This window comes from Marmota marmota, unplaced genomic scaffold (genome assembly GCF_001458135.2).
Source record: "Marmota marmota marmota unplaced genomic scaffold, marMar, whole genome shotgun sequence".
Taxonomy (NCBI): domain Eukaryota; kingdom Metazoa; phylum Chordata; class Mammalia; order Rodentia; family Sciuridae; genus Marmota; species Marmota marmota.
This window is the reverse complement of record NW_026000093.1, coordinates 34,644,029-34,663,803: the sequence shown is the minus strand read 5'-3', so window position 1 is coordinate 34,663,803 and position 19,775 is coordinate 34,644,029. Positions and strand designations below refer to the sequence as shown.

The 19,775-nt window shown below is 33.9% G+C and overlaps 1 protein-coding gene across 7 annotated transcripts in view; it reads left to right on the top strand.

Annotated features, from left to right (window-relative positions):
• The window catches only part of Rmdn1 (regulator of microtubule dynamics 1), a 33,840-nt gene that overhangs the window by 5,246 nt on the left and 8,819 nt on the right, over window positions 1-19,775 (top strand). For all 7 annotated transcript variants that reach the window (XR_007340499.1, XM_015485936.2, XM_015485934.2 and 4 more), the window contains 4 exons: window positions 3,069-3,186; window positions 12,516-12,603; window positions 14,086-14,245; window positions 19,193-19,282. Coding sequence is in view for 6 of the 7 variants with exons in the window: in XM_015485936.2 (XP_015341422.1) it covers window positions 3,069-3,186; window positions 12,516-12,603; window positions 14,086-14,245; window positions 19,193-19,282 (456 nt within the window). In the remaining variant the exon portion in view is untranslated. The remainder of the gene's footprint in view (window positions 1-3,068; window positions 3,187-12,515; window positions 12,604-14,085; window positions 14,246-19,192; window positions 19,283-19,775) is intronic.

The window sequence follows — 19,775 nt, the reverse complement described above, 5'->3', positions numbered from 1 at the left end:
ATACATATGTATGTGTATATATATTTTAAAATTTGGGTTTGGGGCTTTAAGAAATTATTTCTGAGGGTTTTTTTAATATGCATAGTGTTAAGAAAGGATGTCGGGATATTGTAGTCGCAGTTCTGTCATTTCTATTAGACTGCTTGTGGGACTCAGTTTATTTTTTATTTTTTGGTACCTGGGGATTGAACCCAGGGGCGTTTAGTCACTGAGCCACATTCCCAGCTCTTTTTAATATTTATTTATTTATTTTAGTTTTCGGCGGACACAACATCTTTGTTTGTATGTGGTGCTGAGGATCGAACCCGGGCCGCACGCATGCCAGGCGAGCGTGCTACCGCTTGAGCCACATCCCCAGCCCTGCTGAGGCTAACTTTGAACTTGTTATCCTAGTACCTCAGCCTCCTGAGCTGCTGGAATTATAGGCTTGCACCACTGGCCTGGCCTGATAAACTAGTCTTTTCCTCTTTTTTTCCAGGCAACACCACTACACATGTATATACCTTTTGCCCTTACTCCATCTCTTTTTGATAATTAAGCATGAACTCAAAAAATTAAATGCTGAAGATGTGACCATAACAAATTTAGTTTTACTACTTTACAGTGGATTTTTTTTTTTTTAAATCCAGTTGCGTGCAATGCCTTGAGTATTCATGCTGGACCAAGGAAACAGCATTTGGCAAATTGGAATATGGTGGATTCCCCATTCCTACTCTAGATGCTTATCAGAAGTGCAAATGTGGATCAGATGTGGGTTGGAGGAGTCCAGAATGACTTCAGGGTTTTTTGTTGATTTTTCTTTTTTAAGCTGAACAAGTAGAAGAGAGTTGCCATTTACCATGATAGAGAAAAAATACCAGAGGAGTGAATTTGGTAGAAAGAACAGTTGTTTTGAGGTGCCTAATAGAGTTTTTCAGAGACAATTTTTGAATAGGCAGTAGATAAATGATTCTGAAATTAGGGGTGACATTTAGCTAGAGATAAGAGTGTTTTGGGCTTATTAATGATATGAGACAAAGTTAGATCATGAATAGAGAAAAGAAGAAGACTCAGCTCAGGACATGAGCAAGGTGATATTGGAGATGAACTAACAAAAGAGAAGTCACTAAGACATAAGGAAATCCAAGAGAGTAGTATTTCAGAAGCAGAGTGTTTCAGGGTAGCAATGAAGTGCTGGGAAGGGCATTGTGAAGAGAAAATTTGTAGCATTGTTCATTATCTTGATTGTGGTGATGATAATGGTTTTCCAGGTTTATATATATGTCTTAAATTGTACATTTTATGTAGTTATTGTATGTAAATCATGTCTCAATAAAGCTGTTTTTAAAAATTAAACATACATTCATGATTTTTTTTTTAGAGGAAGTGATCAGCAGTCAAATGCTGTTAAATAGATCAAGTAAGGTGACAATTCAGAATTGACCACAGAAAATACAGGATGAATATCCTGAGTCTGATCCTAAATACTTCAAAATCTGAAACTTTTTTAGTGCTGTAAGTGGAAAATTTTATATTTGCTTTCATGTGATGGGTCACAGTCAAAACATAGACACTAAAAGTATTGTATAAAATTGCCTTCAGGCTGTGCAATAAGGTGAATATGAAACATAAATCATCCACAAGATAATCTTATAAGGTTGATGCAAATATTCCAAAATCTGGAAAAAAAAAAAAAATCCAACATCTGAAACCCTTCTGATCCCCAAGCATTTTGAATAAGGGATATTCAATATGTAGCAGCATCTTTGGCATCATTAACTAGAATACCATCAGTGGAGTTGTGGGGATTCTTTTTTTTTTTTTTTGGTACTGGAGATTGAACCTAGGAATTGAACTCAGGGGTCCTTTACCACTGAACTACATCCATAGCCCTTTATATTTTTTGAGACAGGGTCTTACTAAGTTACTTAGGGCTGCCCAAGTTGCCAAAACTGGTTTTGAACTCACAATCCTCATGCCTGAGCCTCCCAAATTGTGGAATTACAGGCTTGCAGTACTGTGCCTGGCTTATTTGTGAGGGTTAAAGAGAGAATGGGAAGGGAGATAGGAAGTGAAGGGGAAAGGGTTTTTTTGTTGTTGTTTTGTGATTTTTGTTTTGTTTTTTTATACAAGTAAGAAGCTAACTTTTTATACTGATGGGAATAAATTTAAAGGGAAAAATTCAGGAAAAGGAAGAAATTGCTAGAATGATATTCATTCCTCTTTGTCATTGGTCTCAAGAATATGGTTATAATAGCGGGCATGGTGGGGCATACGTATAATTCTAGCTACTCAATAGGCTGAGGTAGAAGGATTGCAAGTGTGAGACCAACCCAGGGAACTCATTGATCCTGCCTTAAAAAAATGGAAAGGACTGAAGATATAGCTCAATGGTAAGTTGCCCCTGGGTTCAGTCTCCAGTACTGGGTGGAAAAAGAAAAAGGAAAAAAATCTGGCCATGATTATGAAAATTAATTTCTAAATCTGTTTGAATATGATTTTGTTTTATTCACCATGTGTTTAAAACCTCCAGGTTTCATGGGTGATTTCAAACATGTTTTCACTTAAAGCTGTGTACGTTTTTTTATGTGTTGCAGTTACTGTATTTGATACTCTTCATCTTGTTTACTAACAAAAGTCGATATTTGTCATGTGTTGATGTCTCATATTTTGTTTCATACAATTTATAATATCTAGGCCTCCACATAAAAATTTGGGTCTTTAAATCCAGCATTTACCATCACAACTGTGATTTTTAATAATTTGTTTATTTTTGCAGTGTTGGGGAGCTAACCCAGGGCCTTGAATATGGAGTCAAGTGCTTTACCACTGAGCTATATCCTTAGCCCATGACTGAGTTTTAGATGAGCTACCACTTCTAGATAGTCTTTTTCTTAATAAAATACACTATCCCTGTAAGGTTTAAAATAGATTTCCTGGAGAATTTGAAGAATTCATTTTTGAGCATCCCGTATTTTTATGATTAATTGCTTTGGAGGTGAGAGAAAATTGATGTAAAATTTTGCTTGGGGTAGCAGTTTCTCCAAATTTTCTAAGTTGGATAACTCTGCCATATTGTTTTTCCATAGGTGATAGGTAACGCAGGAACTTTGAAAAGAGGCCTTTTATTCTCAGCCTTGTCTTATTTGGGTTGTGAAACTTATCAAGTCATTTCGCAGGCTGCTGTTGTTCATGCCACAGCCAAAGGTAAGCATAAACTAAATATCTGGGAGACTTAGAGTTATTTTTGTTTGATATTTTGTTATTAACAGTTGTTTTTGAATAGATAATGAAACTAATATTGTTATAGTCCAGGTTATTTTTTGCTCTTATTCTGTACATGTATTAATTTTTTTTTAGCAAAGTAAAATTTCTTCAGTAACAAATACTTTGTTAATACTTAATATTTTTGTAATTGGTTGAAAAGTGAAAAAAATATTATAATTCTTATTTGGTATAATATAGACTAGCAAATTTTTAAAACAAATTTAGTTAAATCAGTTTTCTGAGGGAAAAGAGCTAAAATTTTGGTATATTAGAGAAATATGATTTTAATTTCTTGGACTAATACTTTTTGGTTTATAGTCCTCATTTTTAAATCATAAAAGATGACTGGGAAAAGAAACATTTGATTTGGGGTAGTTTTTTTGATGGGGAGTTGTACAAGGTATTGAACCCAGGGGCACTCTATCCCTGAGTTGGATTCCTAGCCCTTCTTTTTTTTAGTTTTGAGGCAGGATCTTGCTAAGTTGCCCATGCTGACCTCGAACTTTGGATCCTTCTACCTCAGCTTCCCTGAGTTGCTGGGACTATAGGCACATGCCCATCATTCCTGGCTGATGAATATCTTTTAAAGTTCTAATAGAATAATAATTTGAAACTGTTATCAAAAATGATTAATTGCCTAGTCATTTATCCATGACTGTTTGTTTTTATTTGCTACTGGAAATTGAACCTAGGAGCATTTTACCAGTTCCTTCTTTTTAAAAATATACGTTTTAAGATAGGGTGTCCTTTGGGGCTGAGGATGTGGCTCAAGTGGTAGCGCGCTTGCCTGGCGTGCGTGCGGCCCGGGTTCGATCCTCAGCACCACATACCAACAAAGATGTTGTGTCTGCCGAGAACTGAAAAATAAATATTAAAAAAAAAAAAAAAAGATAGGGTGTCCTTAAATTTCTGAGGGTCTTGCAGAGTTGATGAGGGTGGCCTTGAACTTGGGATCCTCCTGCCAGAGTCTCTGGGATTACAGGAATGTGCCACTGCACCTGGCTAAAACAGATAACTGAGAACTGCTATACTTTCTTTTTATTATTACTTTTTTAATGTATCATTTTATAAAGAAAGGCAAAGCAGAGGATTTCTATTTGTCACTGGCTCATTGACAGTATTTAATAAATACAAAAAGCGTCTGTTTAAAGCTCCCTAGACTTTTCACAGTAACTTTAATTTTATAATTATTTTTTTAAGTGTCAAAGTGGCAGAGATTAGAACCTATATTTTTATTTTTCTGTCTTAGTTTCATTATGTGTTAGTATTGTTGCAGAACTGATTTAGTGCTTCCCTAGGCAATAAAATATGACACTTTGAAAGGCAAAGCCAAAATTGTTTTTAGCCTTAGTGATCACAGAACACTTTTTTCAGAAGTGTCTTTATGACATAAAAAAATCACTGAATATATGTTCATACGAAAACATTTTAAGATGATTTGCCTTCTTGAGTCATGTACTAGCTGGATGCAGCTGCAATAGCAAAATTGAGGAGACATCAAACAGTGGTTCTTTTCACACCTCCGCAAGTTTTTAAGCTACTTCTTTTTTGAAAAATATTTATTTCTTAGTTTTTTTTTTTAGGTGGACACAATATCTTTACATTTATGTGGTGCTGAGAATCTAACACAGTGCCCCACGCATGCTAGACGGGCCTGCTACCACTTGAGCCACATCCCCAGCCCCTTTAAGCTACTTCTTGCCATTTTCTTCCTCCATCTTTTGAGAGAGCAACCTTGAGCTAGACTGAGGGAGTCCTGCAGACCAACCAGAGAATAGATGCTATAGGAGCAAATTTATCTTACCAGTGGATGGCTGTGTGTTCCCATGAGGCAGCATGCTTCCCACTCAGGGCAGCTGACCCTTCACCCCTGTTTTCAAGATGGTGACTGTTGAGAGCAAACTTATTAAAAATTTCACTTCAGAGGAATTTATTAATCACAGTAAAATAGTAAAGATTTCTATAAGTGAATTGGAATGGTTGGCCTGCCTGTGCTATAGGCATCTTATTAAAAGGCTTGAGTAACGAACTTGCCTCCCTAGGTGTTAATGAAGGCAAATTTAAGGGTTTGACAGTAGATCTTCAGCGTGGTATTTCTTTCTTTCTTTCTTTTTGGTACTGGGGGTTAAACCGAAAGTCACTTTACCACTTAGCTACATCCCCAGCACTTTTTATTTTTTATTTTGACACAGGGCCTCACTAAGTTACTTATATTCTTGCTAACTTACTGAGGCTGGCTTTGAACTTGTGTTTCTCTTACCTCAGTCTCCTGAGTCGCTGGGATTACAGGCATATAGCACCATACCCAGCAGCATGGTGTTTCTTTCATGACAGTGCCAAATATAGTTTGCAGCAAAAGATTACTTCATCATTGCAAACTCCAGCCTACTGATTATCACAGCATGTGAATGTCCAGGAAAAAGGAGAAACATGCCTTAATGTAGTCCACTGAAATGTGTCCATCTTTAAATTCATGATTTCCAGTGTTACCCAATATAATTGCCACTGCAAACTAAATAGTAGTTTTCAGTTTAGTAAGTATCTTATGTATTTTGGAAGTTGAGTGCATTTGAATAAACTTGGATTCCTAAACATTGGAAAAGGAAAGTGGGCAGACTGACTGCCCTGTTTATTTAGCCCTCTAGGTCTTTTACCTAGCATTCAGATTGCATGGTACTTATTTTTACAATTCCTAAGTTGATGTTATTGAAAGTGGTTGTAATCTGAACACTGCCCATTTCCATTTTTTCCTTGTACCAAGGTTTGATACCCACAGTGAAAGCTGTCCTGAATGGCTTCTTGAAGAGCATGGGGACTCAGGTGTTCTTGTGTGGAGTGAAATTTACATTTCTAGTGTCTTTTTTTTTTAAACCAGGTATTGAACTCAAGCTCCCAGGCTTTTAAAATTTTTTGTTTTGTTTTGTTTTGAGACAGGGTCTCGCTAAGTTGCTTATTAGGGCCTTGCCAAGTTTCTGAGGCTGGTTTTGACCTTACTATCCTCCTGCTTCAGCCTCCTGAACCACTCTAATTACAGCAGATGTCATCACACCCAGCTAGTGTCCTGAAGAGTCTGAACTCAGATATAGGCAATGATAATGATCTTGAACAGTGGAAAAAATTCACAAAAAATGATTACCTGTGGATATAAGACAGGACCATTGGCCTATCTATAGCTGATTTATTTTGGAAAATATTTTGAATATTCTATGAGAGTAGATCTTTTTCTACCATAAGTAAGGTTCTCCATGAAATAAATGAAGTATTCCTTAGTGTTCCTTGTATACTGGAAGAAAATGAAATGGTAGACCTTATAAAGCTTCACATTTGAAAAAGTGCAGAAAAACTATGAGAAATTCAGAAGAAGCTCAAGCTTTTAAAGTTGCTTAATGTTACCATTCTGAAGTATTTGAGGAAGGGCTAGTAGTTATAGAATTGTATATTTGAATAAACTTGGATTCCTAAACATTGGAAAAGGAAAGGCGGTAGACTGATTGCCCTGTTTATTTAGACCTCTAGCTCTTTTTCCTAGCATTCAGATTGCGTGGTATTTATTTTTACAGTTCCTAAGTAACTGCATCAAAGAAAGTGTTTTAAGGAATCTCTGTTGTATTAGTATTTTGTGGTTGCCATTTGGTCCAAAAAACATATGAATCTGTTTATTGTGTTATAAAATTCCACCTATCATGCTCATTGTTTTTGTTCTGAATTGTTTATTCCTGTGTTCATTTATATGCTATAAAAAAGTTGTAACTTCCTTTCAGTGTAAAAATATAAGGATGTAAACAGAAAAATAACTCTAAATGTTAATACTATTCCTAACATTAAACCTTGGCAGGAAAATGTTTTCACATTCTGAGGGTTGACTTGCTCTGAAAACTAAGTTCACTGTTTTTATTTTATATTTGAATGAAAACTGGCCTATGTTTTAGAATCCCTTCTGTATTTTGAAAGCATATTTGGAACACTGAAAAGTTAATACAAAAAAGAGTAAAATTATTTAGCCTGCTTTGGTTTTATTTAGCTTTATTTTCTTTTTCTTTTTTCTTTTTGGCTGAACACTGCCTTATTTAACTTCAAAAAATTTTTAATTAACATGTAATAATTGTATATGTGGTACAATGTGATGTTTTGATATATGAATATAATTCAAAGTGATTAAATCAAGATACTTAACATTTCATCAGTGTATTTTTTGTGATAAGACAAAAATTTACTCTCCTAGGAATTGTGAAATATATAACACATTAATAACTGTAGTCACCATGCTGTGCAATAGATCTCAAAAACTATTCTTCCTAACTGAAGTTTTATATCCTTAGACTAACTTCTCTCTGTTCCCTCTGCCACCTCACCCCATCCCAGTGGTCACCCCTGGTAACCACTATTCTACTATCTACTTCCAAGTTTGACTCTTTCAGACTCTGCATGTTAATAACATCATACAGTATTTATCTTTTTGTGCTTGGCTTATTTCACCTCTAGATTTATCCATATTGTCACAAGTGACAGTTTCCTTCTCTTTTTAAGGCTGAATAATATTCTATTGGGTATATCTGCCCTACTTTTAAAAATTTATCATATGATGGATATTTAGGTTGCTTCTGTATTTTATCTATTGTGAATAATGCTGCAATGAATATAGAACTGCACATATCTCTTCAAAATACTGGTATCAATTCTTCTGGATATACAGGTTGAGTATCCTTTATCCAAAAGGCTTGAGATGCAGAAAGGTTTGAGATTTTGGAGTTTTTCATAGACTTTGATCCTCTATAACCCCAAAATGCAAAACGTGAAATGCTCCAAAATCTCAAACTTTTTTTTAATATAAGGTCAGCACTTAAAAATTTTTTTGAGTTTTCTCAGGATTTTGGATTTTCAGATTAGAGATGCTCCACCTAATTAGAAGTGTAATTGCTAGATCATATGGTAGTTCTATTTTTAGTTTTTGAGAAACCTCCATACTGTTTTCTATAATGGCTATAGTTTTATTAAACAGTAACCACCACTTTGTAATTAATTTACTGGTTAGTTCATATAATTTGTGAGATTAAAGACAAATTAATTCATAAAATAATTAATTTTATTAAACATTAATTCATAAAATAATTCTAACAAATTTTTAAACATGGAAAATCCCATGTTTCTGTTAAAATATACAATTTGGTGTTTACAGGTTTCTTTTGTCTTATATTTCTCTGTGCTGTATTTTTTTAGGAATTGGTATTCAGATAATTTTGCCCTTCAAACTTCTGCTTAATTCTCATTATATCTGCTTCATGCTTACTGGAGCCAGTTTAGAAGGTTTTTCCTCCTCCATTTACCAGGACTATATTCTGTGGTGGAACTTTCTTGTAATTTAATTAAAGTTTAAAGACATATGTTATGTGTTACTGATATTTCAGTTGAATGGGATTATAGGGCCCCTTTTTTCCCTCTCTTTCCTCCACATTATTGGACCTCTGCATTGGTAGGTATGCTGTCCTACAGAGCTATATCCCAAATTCAGGGCTGAATTTAAAAAGTAGTAATATACATAATTACCACAAGGTGGTGCTAAATACCCACTTACTTGCAGTAACTGAAGGAACTGCAGAAACTTAAATTATTTCTTTTTTGTTTTTTAATACTTTTTAGTTGCTGACCGATCTTTATTTTATTTATTTGTGTGCAGTGCTGAGAATCAAACCCAGTGAGTGGCTCACACATGCTAGGCAAGTGCTCTGCCACTGAGCCACAACCCCAGCCCAAATTATTTCTTTAAAATAGACAAATTATAAAGCCCCCTAAAGAAAGATATTCTAATACATTCACAGAACTGTTTTGAGTATGTGAAAGTTCACTCATAAAATGCTTAAAAGATAAGTAATTTAAAGGTTCTTTATGTATACTTTAGTTGTCTTTTCTTGTACTTTAAATAATTCTTCTTTTCTGATGAACCTATAGAACCAAGTGTTCCTTCTTACGTATTCATTTGTAGTACTGCAGAACATTTTTGGTAGTGTTATTTCCAGTGACATGCATTATTATATAACACACAGTATTATTGATGTGAAAGATTTGCCTTAAATTTGGATGATTTCATTATAACTTAGTTCCTGGAATCCAGATTTTCTGCTTTTTAAAGTTCTTTGTAGAGCAACTTTAGAAGTAGGGCAGTTTTGCTTGACAGAGGAGTACCTAAGGAGTATTCATTTTTGTCCAGATACATTTGGCATGGCTAGACAGATTACTGTTAACAAGAAAAAACTAGAAAACCAAGTTTACTAATATATGCATGTGTCTTATCACTAACATTTCTTTTTTTTGTTGGGGGCGGGGGAGTACCAAGGATTGAACTCAGGGACACTTGACCACTGAGCCATATCTCCAGCCCTGTTTTGTATTTTATTTAGAGACAAAGTCTCATTGACTTACTTAGTGCCTCACTTTTGCAGAGGCTGACTTTGAACTTGAGATCCTCCTGCCTCAGTCTCCTGAGCTGCTAGGATTACAGGCATGAGCCACTGAGCCTGGCAACATTTCTTTCTTTGAAAAACTCTTAGGGAGCATTTTTAGGCTAAATTTAATATTTCACTGTAGGTGAATTATGAAAATCTAGGATATTTACTCATTATGTTGAAAGTGATTTACTTCAAAAGTTAGTTCATTTTATAGAATATGATCTCTATGTCAGTAACATAGCTTATTTTTAAATATTGCTTATTTCTAAATATTTTTAGGAAAGTACAAAACAGCTGACTTGGAGATATGTAGAGTGCTCTACATTGTTTTCACCTAAGTCTATATATAAGTGTATTTTTTTCTTATAAATTGGATACTATATTGTTTTAGAAATTCCTTTTTAGAATTAGAAAAAATAAAATTTTTAAAGCCTGGATACTATAACTTATTATGCTATATTGTATAATAAAGAAATTGGAGCTATGTGATTTGAGAGATTATTCAGGATACACACAGAAGATTTAGGTTATACACTAGATTTCCATATTAATTACTTGGATGAGGAGATGTAAATTTTCTGTTAAGTGCAATAATCATCTTTTAGGGAATCAGAATAATAAATGAATATAAGTAACTTGCTACTTATACATGCCACGTACACTTCCAAATATGCCAGATCAATTGATCTACCTACCTTTCTACTTATATTTTGCTAGTGTTTTGTCATTTCCATAGTAAACTTCAGTGACTTAAAACAACACAGTTTTTTAATCTTACAGTTGTGTAGTTGAGAAGTACAAAATGGCTCTCACTGAACTAAATATCTGAATGTTGATAGGGCTGTGTTTCTCTCTGGAGGCCCTCTGGGAGAAACTTCTTATTTCTTTCCGCTTCTAGAAGCTTCTTACATTCCTTGGCCAAAGGCCTCCTTCCTCCATGTTCAGATCCAATAATCTCATCATTATGATTTTGTTTTCATTATATATCTCCTTTCTGTCTTCTTCCTCCTCCTCCTACTTTTAAAGACCTTATAATTATATTGGGCCAACTGGATAATTCAGGATAATTTCTATTTTAAGGTTAGCTGATTAGTAACATTAATTCCATCTACAATTTACATTGCCATGTAACCAGACATATTCACATATTCCAGGGATTAAGATACAAATGTCCTTGGAGACCATTTTGCCTACCATAACTATCAACTAAGAATGCTGAGATTACTGCTTATTTTAAGACTCTTTGGGTGTTTAAAACCCAAACTTTGTGAATCAGCCTTATATCAGATAAAAATATAAAATAGAATGGAAGCAAACTTCAGAAATTAATCAGCCATGTGAATACTTATATTAAATTCTATGTTTCTAATCATACTGAAATAGTATTAGTGAGAAAAATGTTTATTTAATTTTAAGGCTTTTTTGTTTTTGTTATGTCATTTAATTTCTTAACTAATTTAATTACATAAAAATGTTTAAATATACTTCACTTGCACTATTGTGCATATTTCTTTCTTTCTTTCTTTTGCTAGTTTAGATTTTATGTATTTTATTTATTTTATTTTTTGATAACTGGGGATCTAACTCAAATCTAACTTTATCAATGAGCTACATCCCCGGCCCTTTTAAATTTTTTATTTTGAGACATGGTGTGACTACATTGCTAAGGATTTCACTACATTGCTGAGGCTGACCCCAAACTTTGATCCTCCTGTCTTAGCCTCCTGAGTCACTTGGATTACAGGTGTGTGCCACCATGCCTAGCCTGGATTTGAATTTTTGAAAAGCTTAAACTTTTAACTTCAAATACACTAAGATTAATTAAACTATGTCAAGATAAATAATAAACTTAACACATTATAGAGTTGGCTTATAAGTAGGATAAAATGATACAACACCTTTGGAGAAGACAAAATTAAAGTATAGATTGAAATTTTCTGAAATTCATACTGTTTTTTCAATTAGTAGGGCATACACCATCAATAAGGCTTATATATTTTGTGGTTGTATATAACATAGTTGTAAGAGTTGGTGCCAGTGAGTTAAGTTTCAGATTCTGTCTGTAGTTAACTACATCAAAGTTTTTTGTTTTTTGTTTCTGTGGTGCTGGGGATTGAACCCGGGGCCTTGTGCATACGAGGCAAGGACTCTACCAGCTGAGCTATTCCCCCTGCCCAACATCAAAGTTTTTGATGACGGACTTTTTTTTCATAATAGTGTCTTCAAGTATAAGCTAGATCATGAAAGAACCTAGGAAAATATTGTGATTCAGTCCATTCAAATTAACAGTATTCAATGCTGTAAGTGAATGAGTTATCAGGTTTTTTTCTTTTTATAATGGATGATATTAAAAATAGTGCCAACAAAAAGACTACATGTATGGAGGTATGTGTACCACAAATTCCTCATCAAAATTGTTTTTTCATTTTTTGAAAATGTAGGTATCATATTTAGCATCAGAATAAGTTTCCAGGTTTTATTTTATTTTATTTTTTTAGTATTTATTCTTTAGTTATAGATGGACACAATATCTTTATTTTTATGTGGTGCTGAGGATCGGACCAAGTGCTTCACGCATGCTAGGCGAGTGCTCTACCTCTAAGCCACAACCCCAACCCCTGCAAGTTTTATTTTCTATGACTTTAATAAATCGTTTATTTTATTGGTTTTATACTTATCTCTACAATACTTCTTCACAATTTTAGAAGTAATTTCTGAATCTGATTTTTCCTTATATATAAAAGCATTTCTTTCTTAGAATTATTGCCATTTGACTTGAGAAGACCTACTTTATTATATCTTTTTTTTCTTTCATAATGTTGGAAGTTGAAGAGATTCTTGAACAAGCTGACTATCTGTACGAAAGTGGAGAAACAGAAAAACTTTATCAGTTGCTAACCCAATACAAAGAAAGGTAGGCATTATATGATAGGTATGGGTTTGAGGTTTCCTCAGAATTTTTGTTAATTAATGATCTGTGGTGCTTTAAATTTTGTGAATTATTGTAGCTTTTCTTTAATAATATTTCTTAGAGTTTATAGTAATTACTCAAAAGGTGATATGTTGATTTAGAAAAGATGATTCTCTACTTATTCTAGTAGAATATTGAAATCTTTTTTGCGTTTTTATCCTGGACCTTACAAGATATCACTGAATATTTATCTCATATATCTATATTATATATTTCTCTTTTCTTTTAAAGTAATACCTTATTGGTATAAGATTTAAATGAATTCACTGGGATTTGAGATGATTATTGCCACCACTGAATAGTAACTATTTAGAGCACAGTTTTTCAGGGAGGAAAAAAAAAAAGACTCCTTCCTCAATTTCTAGTACTACATATTTAGTCATTTTACACTTTTTTTTTTTTTTGGAGAGTGGAGGTAGAAGAAGACTCATCCCTGTAAAGTAAGTCAAATAAGGCTAACTGAAATTTCCAGATAATCAATCTGCCTCATCTCCTAAGCTAAAAATACTGAATAATTTTCAGCTTTCGTAGATCCAAGAAAAGAACATTTTCCCCAAACCTGTCAATTTTACTTCCTAAGCATTTACAGAATCAACCTTCCCTTCTTCATTGTACACTCAGTAACCTGAAGTGGCTATTTAGGCACTGTATAGTCATTTTAGTGGTAACTTGCTATTTTTTTTGTTGTTGTTCTTTAAAAATGTATCAAGTAGGTGTAAAGGCAGACTTTTAACAAAAAGGTTTAAGATTAATTTTAAAAAAATTTTGTTCATTGTGGCTATTATTAACTATTTCTTATTTTAAATACTTATATTTAAATGGAAGCTTTTCAAGGACTCCAGTACTTTTACTTAAAATAAGCCATGTATTATAGCAGGGCATTCTAACATGGGATTTATTTTGAGATTACAAAATATATTTACTCATTCATTAACGAATACCTATAGGTACGTGTGGGGTGCAAAGTTTTCTATTTGGGGCTACAGATTTGGTAGCATTTTTTTTTTTTAAGTGCACGATCCTGTTACAAAGTTCATATTATCTTGTGGTACCATCTGAGCCGGTTAGTGAATTATGTAAAGCACATTGCCAGTGAGGTAAAAAGCTTCAATTTACATATTGCGTTTTGTAGGGAAAATGATTAAAGAATTGAAATACAAAAGTATTTTCTGAGGAAGTCAGTATTTTTGACATTATAGATGAATTAGTATTTATGAATAAAACTAGACATTTTTATAGGAAGTTTTTAGTAAATAAAGGTTTTAAAGAAAGAAAATAATAAATTTAGCATTATTAAAAATGGCTTTTGATATCATATTGCTTGCTATATTCTAGCCAGGCTGAAAGACCATTTGTTAGTGATGTGACCTTTAGTAATTTTTAAGTGCATTAAAATGGTGGTTTTATATTTTACTTCAAATTAAGTGAAGATGCAGAGGTACTGTGGCGATTGGCTCGGGCATCACGTGATATTGCTCAGCTTAGCGGGACTTCAGAAGAGGAGAAAAAGCTTTATGTGTATGAAGCCCTAGAGTATGCAAAAAGAGCATTAGAAAAAAATGAATCAAGTTTTGCTGCTCATAAGGTAAGTGGTTATCATGTAGGTGCATTGTTTATACTTATCTAAATAAGTAGTGAAGACATTAATTTTTATCTATTTTGTAACTTTTTCAAAAAGTAGTACTTTTTAATGGTTTCTATCTTTTAATATTTGTTGAGACTTGATTTATGGCCTGACCTGACATATCATTTATCATGTACCATGTGTGTTTGAGAATATGATTCTGCTATTGTGTTGAATGTTTTCAAGATATATGTTAGTGTTCAAATTTTTCTTTCTTTGCTGTTTTTCTGTCTAGTATATCTATTCTCTTTTGGAAGTGGTTTGAAGTCTCCAACTATTATAATTGTCTGAGTTTTTGCTTTATATATTTTGTTGTACTTTCTTGATAATGTCCTTTTTCTCCACTAACTTTTGTTACAAAGTCTATTTTGTCTGGTATTTGTGTAGTCACTCCTGCTTTTTCTAGCACTGTCTTCCTGAAGCATCATTTTGTATCCTTTTACCTTCAGCCTGTTTCTTTGAATCTGAAGTGTCCTGAAAAGTACATTGATTTATGTTTTTAATATGTTCTGCCAATTTCTGATATCTAATTAAGAGAGATTAAGCTATTTGTATGTAAAAAATTGATGATGCCATTTTGTTATTTGTTTTTTATTTGTTGTGTCTTTTTGTTTCTCAGTTCCTCCCTTAGTATCTTTTTTGGGTATTAAATAGATTTTCCTCTTTTGTTTTTCTTTCTTTTAGTGTTCCATTTTAATTCTTTTTTGTTTTCTTTTATTGTATATTTTTAGTTATTTTCTTAGTGGTTGTCCTGAGAATTACTGTCATAGTTCACAATAATGTAGTCATTGGATGTCAGTTTAATTTCAGTATTATACAAAACTTTGCTCTTATCTCTGCTTCTTCTCCCTTACTTTGACTCACTTGGTTTGCACCTTGATCTTGGACTTTCTAACCTCCATAATTGAAAAATAAATTCATAACTTTCTTCCTTCTTCTCTCCCTACTTTCCTTCCTTCCTTATTTCCCTTTGTAGTATTAGGGATTGAATCTAGGGTCTCACACATGTTAGTCAAGCACTTTACCACTGAGCTACATCCTCAGCCCTTTTTTAAATCTAAGTTGCCAGGCTGGCCTCAAACTGTGTCCATCTTGCCTCAGCCTCCCAACTACTTGTGATTACAGGTGTGCATCATCACACCTGGCTAAATTTCTGTTGTTTAATTTACTCAACTTATACTATTTTGTTATGGTAATCCTTGCAGACTTTAGATAGGTGTTCATGATTTCTGGTAAAAAAAAATCAAATGTTAATCATACTTAGTACATGAGTCATACATGATGAGTCACTTCATTCTTGTTGCTTTCAGGATTCTTCTATTTTTAATAGAAGACAGAAGAATTGATTGTTGTGCCTTGATTATGATGTAACTACCTGTGGATCTCTGAATTTGAATTATAGCTGAATTTTCAGATATTCTGTTTCTGTTCTCTACTGGGATCTATTGTGCATATTTAGATGTGCTTAATATTATCCCACAGTTCTCTGAGACTATATTAATTTCTCTTCATTCATTTTTTCCTTCTGTTGATTAGGCTGGATAATCTCAACTGACCTATCTTCACATTAGCTGATCTTTTCTTCTGCCTGTTTAACTCTCTTGAGCACTCTAATGAGTTTTCATTTCAGTTACAGTACTTTTAACTTACATTTGTTTGGTTCCTTTCTATAATTTCATTTTATTCATTGTGTCTATTTAGTGAGATATTGTTCTCATATTTTCTTCAGTTCTTTTTCAGGTTGAAATTCATAGAAAGTATGTCTAGGAAACTTGCCCATTCATTGTAATGTTAGCTATGGGCTTGTTTTATTATGTCCAGGTGCATTTCTTCTGTAACAGATTTGTTCAGAGTTTTTAGCAGGAAGGAATGCTGAATTTTACAAATGTCTTTTCTGCATCTGTCAATGATATTTTTGTTCTTTTTTAAAAATATTTTTTAGGTTGTCAATGGATCTTTATTTTATTTATTTATATGTGTTGCTGAGAATTGAACCCAGTGCCTCACACGTGCTAGGCAAGCACTCTACCACTGAGCTACAATCCTAGCCTCTTCTTTTTGTTCTTAACTCTGCTGATGTGTGGTGTCACATTCATTGGTTTGTGTATATTGAACTGTTCTTGCATCCCTGGAATAAATCCCACTTTATCATGGGAAATAATCTTTTTAATATGCTAATGGATTTGATTTACTAGTGTTTTTTCCTTGAGGATTTTTGCACATGTGTCCATCAGGAATATTGGCCTATAACTTTTTTATGTTGTGTTCTTGTTTGGTATTGAGAGCTTGGTGCAAAAAGCATTTATATCTATGTAATATATGTGTGTGTGTGTGTGTGTGTATATATATACTACAAAGCAAAAATAATAATAATGACTGCATTAATATGTTAAGAGACACTGGATTTCACCATGGCAGACCCAGTATTGGTTTCCAACTTTAAAAGCCTGGTCTTAATTACCTATTCACTCTCCACCCCCATCCCCCCCACCACCACCACCCGACTGCCAAGCAGGTTTCTCTCCATGCGTGTTGCTTGAAGTTGTGTGAAGGACGACACAGGCACAACTTTCCTTTCTTCCTTCTTCAGTGCATCTTATTATTATGTTACAACCATGAACTATGGTCTCTCACTTGGTTTCCCTAGCTCTTGTGAAGGTAGTTCTGTGCATCAATAGCTATTCAAATTGATATTTCTGTGGGCAGATGATCTCTGGAGGGTCTTCTTCCACTGCTATCTTGTTCTGCCTTTTATAGGTGGTTTTTGGTTCTTTTCCTCTGACTCCTTCTTTTCTAGGATTCAGCTATACTTATATTTGTTCACATAAAATTGTTCAAAAATTCACCAATCTGTTCTTTGTTTCTTTGCTGCTTTCTTTTTTTCAACTTTATTGCCTCTCAGTGTTCCATTTGGGTTAGTTTTATTTTCAAGTTCAGTAATCTTTTCTAAAATGATTTATCTGATTTTAGTATCTTACTTTTACTTATTAAACATTTTTGCCTTTCCTCCAGCTTCTTAATATATGAAACCAAGTTATAAGAACTACTTTAATATTTTGGTTTATCAGTTTTATCTTTTGTGTCATTTATGGGTCATTTTTCAATTTTCTTTTCCTCACTAGTCTTGTTTTCCTTCTTCTTTGAGGAATTTACTAGTAATTTTTGATTAATGCTTGGTGCCAGATATTATGAATTTTACTTTGTCAGTGCTAAATATGTTTATATTGCTAAATATGTTCTCGAGGTGTATTCTGGAACATGCTTGTGTTATGCAGAAATAATTGGATCCTTTTAGATGTTGCCTTAAGGCTTGTTAGGTAGGACTAGAGCCTAAGAGAAACTATTATATTTGATCTATATTAATTTTTTCCACAACTGATATTCCCAGCCCTAAGGGAACCCTGGGCTTCTAATACTTTTGGGTGATTCTTCTCCTATTCTTGGATAGTTTATTCCTGATGTTAATTCTGCCAAGTAGTCACAGGTACCTTCTACAGTTTGAGTTGTAGCCCTGGGCACCTTCCTATTCTATCCTGCAAACTATAGCAGTTGGGGTGGGGGTGGGGGTGGGGGTCCCCAGACTTTCACTGTTATCTCCTCAAAGTAGGGAAACTGTCAGGCTTTATAAATTTTTACCCACTTGGAGCTATAACTTGGAAATCTTCTCTAGGCAGTAAAATGGAGCAGTCATAGCTAACCTTGTTTTTTGTTGTTGTTTTTGTTTTGTTTTAATCTCTCAGGTGTTACTGTTGCCTGATATACAATATATTTAAAAGTCTTTTTTTTTTTTTTTTAAGTGTTTCAGGCAGGAGGGTAAGTCTATTGTCCCTTCATTCCTAGACTATCTATTTGAAATAAAACTTTTAAGATGTGTGTGTGTGTGTGTGTGTAGTAGTAGTAGATGGACACAATACCTTTATTTTATGTATCTTTATGTGGTGCTGAGGATCAAACCCAAGGCTTCACACATGCTAGATGAATGCTCTACTGCTGAGCCACAGCCCCAGCCCTGAAATAAAACTTCTTTAAAAATGCAAACTCATTACAGTGGACATTTTAGAAAATGAATAAAAGTACAAATGTGGAAATAAAAATTACCCATGATATCATACTTCCTGCCATCAGTTCTTGCTATTATGACTACTAATAAACAGAAATGCCAAGCTAGTCCAAGTGGGAAAATTAGGAATCATCCATAAGTTTTCATTTGCTTTGTATTTAGGTTATGGTTGAATGTATAGGAAATGATTTGTGTCTGTGTGTATGCGTGTGCGCATGTATGTGTGTGTTGCTGGGGATCGAACCCAGGGCCTTGTGCTAGGTATATGCTTGACCACTGAGCTAGACACCTCCCCCATCCCCTTGATAAGAGGTGATTTTATTCAGAGCCACACATGTGGGAAGAGGTTAAAGCACTGAGTTTGAAGTCCTGTGTAACACTTGTAATCAACTCGATTTCTGCAACTGGATAACTATCAATTGTAACTATGGGGACAAAATTGACAATTGACAATTGTGGCTGTTCCTAGTGTAACAATCCAGACATTGGAGGAAAGACAGATCCCAAAAAGATTATGACAAGATAAAACAACAGTGATTCAATTACAAGTTTTTTTTAAATGTTTTACTCAGACCGTAGACATGATTCATTGTCTCCTCATTGTATTGGCAATTTTCTTAAATAATTCACTACTTTCTGTCTTGTATTATACTTTCCTAGACACATATCTAATCCCTCAATTCCTAGAGGCCCCCATCCTCTTTTCTTTGTATATTCTACTACAGTTAATACAGTGCTCAATATATTTTTGTTAAATGAGAATGACCTTGAGGAAATTTTAATTTTTTCTTTATTGAATTGACTGTTAGAGAGTATGATTCTCACACCTTTTTCTCCCCTACTTTCAGTGGTATGCAATCTGCATTAGTGATGTTGGAGATTATGAAGGCATCAAGGTTAAAATTGCAAATGCCTACATTATCAAGGAGCATTTTGAGGTACTGACAAATTACTCAAGTTCATGAATTTAAAAAGTATTTTTCTGAATAGATTTATGTGTTATCAATTACATTATGTAGCAAACCATCTAAAACTTAATGTCCTAAAATTGGGTATTTATGCGTTACATACTCATATTTCCAGCTATGTGGGGAGGCTGAGGGATGAGATCACCTGAGCCTAAGCGAGGACCAGCCTAGGTAGACAACCAGACCCTATCTTGAAAGAAAGGGAGAAAGAAGAAAGAAAATTTAGTGGTCTAGAGCAATTGACAGTTTATTTCATAGAATTCTGTGATTTAAAAAATTTAGTACTGTGGTGCTTCTGCCTTGCTTTAGTATGGCTAAGGTCATTTAGATGACAGTAGTCACCTGGAGCCTCAGCTGGGACTGGAATGTTTAAGATGTCCTCTCATATTTGAGAGTGCCTGTCCACTTGTCTTTTTAGCATGGTGTATCCTAAGCTTCTCTTTTTTTTTTTTTTTTTTTTTTT